Here is a 6,347-nt window from a genome sequence, read left to right as displayed (position 1 = left end):
GTCGCGAGCTTAATTAAACACCAGGTCTTACGCGGTCAAAATCAACTATCTGCATCGGCCTGTCCATCCGGCGTGACAAGCTCTTGATCGATTTCTGACCGAGGACCACCAGGAATGTCAGTATCTTTACGACACCTTCCCTTCCTTCAATTCCCCTAACTGAACATGACTGAAGTATATAATATAACGTGAGTTTCTAGTTTAACGACGGATCGCAAACCAGTACTTTTTAAAATTTATACGGCATTTTAGTAATGTCTACGCGAGACGCAATTGCAATGAAAAAGTTCTTTATTAAAAAAATGCGTTTTTCCTCAACTTTCACAGAACACAAATGTTTATTGAAACGACAGAGTAGAATTTAAGCGAAATGGTGGTTTTAATCTCAGTTGTGTTCAATGATTTCTACCCTGTACAGTGACTGCAGTGTTTATTACCATATGCAGTCTTTCATAACAGGGCTACAGTAAAGTTGTCTGTTCATATTACAGTCTAATTTTTCATGAACACGACTCCATTTTCAAAGATTTACATTTAAAAGATCTCTAGTTGGAGTATGTTCCAGTGCCTAAAGAGATGTGATTGCTCCATTTTCGTGAAATTATAGTAGTGTAAACTCATTATCATTGTTCTCTTTTCAGCATTGATGATATACTGATGATATACTGATATCCATGGAAACCCACCCGGACCTGATTTAATTTGTTGAGTTTTTTTTTTTAAAAATACAGTACAAATCCGCGAGTAAGATAACCTCCTTTGCAGACGTTGTTTGTGTCGGTCATTCTCCCTTCTCTACTGGGAAGGGAGAATGGTACGGACACAAACAACGTCTGTAAAGGAGACCACAAGTGAGAAACCTGTTAATTTTTTTTTGGTCTAACGGGTTCTTACTTGCGGATTTCTACTGTATTTAAAATATAAATGAAATAAATTAAGCTAAATAGTAAAGAAGAAATAATAGCGCAACACGACATTTCGACGAGTTCATGTCATTAGTTTTCTACTTTTGACATGAACTTGTCGAAACGTCGTGTTATTAAGTAAATTAATATGTAATAGGAATTAATAGAAATATATTAAATAAACATTTTGTTACGGTAAAAAAAATTTGGTTTGTGTGCTTTTACTTCACTCTGCTGAACTTTTGAAAGATGTGTATACTCTTTGTTCTGCCATGATACTAGTAAAATGTGATGGTGATGAACAAGTCAGGTAATACTGCATGATCACTGCGACTACTTTTTCTTCGCTTACTCTTTGCAAGGAGATTTACGACGTCATTTACGGCACGAATTTGGAAGTATTTATTTCTTTTGTCAAAATGTTATCTGCTGTATGCCTTTGATATCTTGTTCGCGAGAAGATGCAACATCGAACGTTCCATACAATGGGCAGGGCTTTGTGGCTAACGGTCACAATCTGCCGTGGGTACAAAAACAGCTTGTTAAAAAGTAAGCTACGTATTGGGAGATCCAAAACAACAAAAATTTAGATGCTGAAACAACACTCAACATTACATATTTCATTGTCGGAAAGTGCAGTCAACTACTAATAGCGAACTTCCATAATTGTCCGGAAGATTAAAGATATAAATATGGAGACTGGGAGATACACTTCAAAATCAGAAGTTTCCCATATTACCTGGGAGAGTTGACAGTCCTGCTTAGCACGGTTTTAATTTCTACAAGAAGCAGAGACCGATACAACGTAGAAATACGGTTTAAAGGTTACTATATCTCGGCTGGCCAAACCAGCTTTTTTCAGGTATAAAGAAAATTTACATTGGGACATACGGTTATAGAGCTGACAAATATTTGTGCAATAGCGGAACTACGTTAAACTAAATTGATTGACAGTATAAAATATGAAGCAAATGAAATAATAACAAAAAATAATAAAAACCGTATTTCTACGTTGTATCGGTCTTTGCTTCTTGTATCATTTGTCTTTGTTAAGCCGATCAGATCAACAATTGATCCAACGTATACCAGCAGGATTATCGTCCACGGTTGTTGCTTGGACTTGACTTAATTTCTACGCCATTTTGAAAAATAGGGAAGCATATGTTGAAATAATAATGTTTCTATGGAAATCGGAAGTCGAATGATTTTCATAAAACATCACGTCTGAAAAATTATAAAATTGGAAATTTTCGGCACTGGGAAAAAGATTTTAAAGAAAATAAATTTCAGGGATGTAGTTGTGCCAAAAAGCGTCTGGTCTTGTTTTGAACTTTCTATGGATTTCCCTGTATTTTTTTCTCGCGAACTATTTTTAGTAGCAGTTCACAACTGGTTCGCTACATTTCTCGCTCAGTCTCCGGCTGCGTTCAACTTTTAAAAACAGCTATTCGCTCCAGTAGCGTCTGACGGACAGATCGGGTCCACAATTTTTCCGTTTTTTGATTTGCCTATCCACGCGAAATGAGAACAAGCAATTGGAATTTTAAAAATGCCGCTATTTTGCCGAGTAATTGCTTACGCTGGACGAGTACCGTTTTCGCGAAAACCGGAACCTCGTTCCCAGGGTCTCTCTTCTTCCCGCCCCAGCGAGAGAGAGATGAGAGAGAGAGAGAGATCTCTCTCTCTCCTCTCTCTCCTCTCTCCCGCTAAGGTGGGAAGAAGAGAGACCCTGGGAACGAAGTTGTGAAAACCGGTGGGCTCTGAAATCTGGTTCCAGTCCTTGTCGTCCTCGTTATGTAAAGTCTCCCCAGGTCTCCCAGTTCTTATGTTCAGCGGGCTCGCTACTGTAACAAGGAACACAGCTGACCAAGAAAACAAGAAAAAAAAAAATGGCTGCCAAGAAGCACAAAAACAAGGCGATTTTAAGGGTCAAGTTTGCCTGACTAGTGACTTCAATTTGCCTTCAGTGGGTGTTTTTTGGAAAAAAAACATTCATTTTGCTTATTTAACACCTTATCTTCCAAAATACGATGGTGGGAACAGGTATCAGAGAAACGATTTTCCCTCTGCAGACGAAGGTAAAGCATAAAAGTCAACACTATCTTAAGAGGTTAAAGTAAGGGGATATTATCTGCATTTCTAGATTAATGTTGATTCAAAAAGACACTGTGTATAGTGATTTATTTCTGATGTATTCCAAGCTTCAATTTCAATGTTGTTGTTAAAAGGATTTTAAGAAAAAAAATGGAGGGATGTAGCTGTGCCAAAAAGCCTCCAGTCGTGTTTTGAATTTTCCGTACATTTGTCTATATTTTTTTCCTGCAAACTATTTTTAGTAGCAGTCTACAACTGGTTCGCTATACCGTTAAATGTATGGAGAGTTCAAAACACGACTGGACACTTTCTTGCACAGCTACACCCCTCCATTTGTTTTTCTTAAAATCCTTTTCCCAGTACCCAAAGTTTCCAATTCAATCCAATGCCAAATAATTTTAGAAAAACACTTCTGAAAAATTCATGAATTAGAAACTTTTGACACTAGGAAAATGATTTTAAAAAAAATTGGAGGAATGTAACTGTGTCAGAAAGCGCCCAGTCGTGTTTTGAATTTTCTGTACATTTGTCTGTATTTTTTTCCAGCAAAATATTTTTAGTAGCAGTTCATAGCTGATTTGCTATACAGACAAATGTATGGAAAGTTTAAAACACGAAGTTTGTACACTTTCTGACACAACTACATCCTTCCGATTTTGTTCTTAAAATCCTTTTCCTTGTGCAAAGGAGGAAAATTCAGGTATCCCACAATGCCTCGCTTCCAACTATATCATTAACTCGATGTTGATACCTGATCTCGCATTTGCGATGGGGCTTCTCGGAGTGAACATTGAGCTGCCCTCTCCGTCGCCATTGCTTTACGTGAATTGCTTAGATTTAGACAGTCAGAGTTATGTCAATTCGTTAAACTTAGCCTGTTGTCGCTTTCTAACGGTCATGGGACACGTTAGTTTTCCAAAAGACTTACGAGAGCAGCTTCTTTGCTTGTTGGTGCGATCAGAAACATTAAACGGCCGCTTGCCACTCAACTCTTCTTCGACTTCTTCCATGCATTTACTGTTTGCTTGAATATCGACTTAAAAGGAAGCATTTATGTCACCACTTAATGTCCTTACACGAATAGAACCAAAGAGAATCGTGCTTAAAGTACTGTTCATTTCGACCGTGAAAACGAGTGATCGTTCAAAAGCAGTTACTATAAAAGCATTATGCAGTTGTTTACATGTTTGGCGCCAATTTAGGCAAACTTCAACGAACACAAATTCCTTCAAAACATGGGGACTTAAGGGGACCTTGAATAAAATTCAAAGGAGATACTATTCGACCATCAACAGGCAAGATTTCACGCTAATGTACTCAGGATTGAACTCGCTAGGGTCAAATTTGGGTCAAGCATTTGAGAGCCGCGAACGAACAAAGCGAGTCGATTATGCATACCACTCCAAACAATTGTATGTTTTCTTTATTCTTAGGGAAATTAGCTACGAAATTGTAATGCAAGCTTGAATTTAATTGCCAAAGCAATACACAAAACGATTTACCTTACATTCTCAGATCCTGAATAAGGAAAAATAGCCACTTGAAATTCAGTCGATTTCGGACTGTGCGCTCGCCTTCGCATCGATACTTGACACCCGGCTAGTCGATAATTATTCGCGGAGACTCATGGGATACCTGATTTCTCCTCCTTTTCCTAGTGCCAAAAGTTTTTAATTCATGAATTTTTGACAAGCGATGTTTTATGAAAATTATTTGACACTGGATTTCCATAAAAACACTGTTATTTCAACCGTGTTTGCCTACTCGTCAAAATGGCGTCAAAAACCATGATAAAGCCTGTTTGTTTCACCTATTCCCCCTTTCTAATAATTAAAGGGCTCAAAGTACCATGAAAGACAACAAATTTCGCCATTGCAGTTTTTATTTGTGCAATCCTAAAACCCAAGTTTTGACACTATCATCCGCTATGAAGTAACTTAATTGAATATGTGAACAACAGTTGATTTTCTATGTGACTAAGACCATTTTCAAACTAGGCCTTATCACGGTTTTTGATGCCATTTTGATGAGTAGGCAAACAGGCTTGAAATAACAGTGTTTGTAAGAAAATCCAATGTCAAATAATTTTCATAAAACATCTCTTCTGAAAAATTCATAAATTGAACACTTTTAGCACTAGGAAAAGGATTTAAGAAAAAAATTGGAGCAATGTAGCTGTCCCAGAAAGAGTCCAGTTATCTTTTGAACAAATGTATGGAAAGTTCAAAATACAACTAGACACTTCCTGACACAACTAAATTCCTCCAATTTGTTTTTTTTTTTTTTTAAATCCTTTTCCTATTGCCAAAAGTTTCCAATTTAGAAGCGATGTTATATGAAAATTATTTGACATCAGATTTCTATACAAACACTGTTGCTTCAAGCATGTTTAGCTACTCATCAAAGTGGCGTCAAAAACTTTGATAATGCCTGCTTGCAAAAAGAACTTGAAAAACACCAATTAAAGATGTTCATATAATGTTCTTCTTCATAAAAACATTACAAGAAAAAAACGATGATTTAAACTGAACGGCTTTTACAATGAGTGATGTTTCATTGAAATCAATAACAAATCCCGAAATCAAGGTTCAATATTATCATCCGTTAATTAGTAACATAATTCTTCTTTTTTGTAATCAAAAGACAAACGCCTCATAATAGACAGAAGTTGATTTCATCTAAGATTGTTCTCGAAATTTGCAAAAACAAGGCAACTTCAAAAACACAAATTAAGCATGTCCAGATAATGTTCATGTTCACATGAATTGTTGATCAACACTATGATTTAAAGGGAATGTCTTTAACGATGGCTGATCTTTCATTGTACTCAATGGCATCTAAGATTGTTCTCGAAATTTGCAAAAACAAGGTAACTTTAAAAACACAAATTAAGCATGTCCAGATAATGTTCATGTTCACATGGATTGTTGAGCAACACTATGATTTAAAGCGAATGTCCTTAACAATGGCTGATCTCTCATTGTATTCAATGGCAAAGTTTTCCAATTCGAAGAGGTGGTTGTACACTTCGTCCTCTGGAGATTCTAGAGTGACGTCAGAGGATAACTGCTCCATCATGGTTTTCAGCGCTGGGCTAAAGACTTTCAACCAGATGAGTTCGTGGTTTTTGTCATCGCGCACCGCAATGCGAATTGAGGCGCTAATTGAACACGAAGACGCAGGTTGTACCACGCCGCAGGTGGGACATTTCATCAGGTTGACATTAGTTGAGGTTAGGTCACTAATTTGTTTGTTGCATTTGGTGCAGGCCAACCAGGTCTTGAAGCTGTCTGCCAGGCGAATTTTATCGACCTCCATAGTTTTGGTGTCAAACAAGCTGCTGAAAAA

General features: G+C 37.1%; 1 protein-coding gene across 1 annotated transcript in view; it reads right to left on the bottom strand.

The window, feature by feature from the left end:
* Positions 1-5,936: 5,936 nt before the first annotated feature.
* LOC146454217 (uncharacterized) overlaps positions 5,937-6,347 on the bottom strand; it is a 1,826-nt gene continuing 1,415 nt past the window's right edge. Inside the window, exon 1 of the mRNA XM_085095725.1 lies at positions 5,937-6,347. This exon is cut by the window's right edge and continues 1,415 nt beyond it. Within this exon, the coding sequence (XP_084951851.1) occupies positions 5,937-6,347 (411 nt within the window).

Source organism: Pavona decussata, unplaced genomic scaffold, assembly GCF_977016875.1.
Source record: "Pavona decussata unplaced genomic scaffold, jaPavDecu1.1 SCAFFOLD_309, whole genome shotgun sequence".
Taxonomy (NCBI): Eukaryota; Metazoa; Cnidaria; class Anthozoa; order Scleractinia; family Agariciidae; genus Pavona; species Pavona decussata.
Note: the sequence above shows the minus strand (reverse complement) of the source record. Positions and strands in the feature narration are given on the sequence as shown.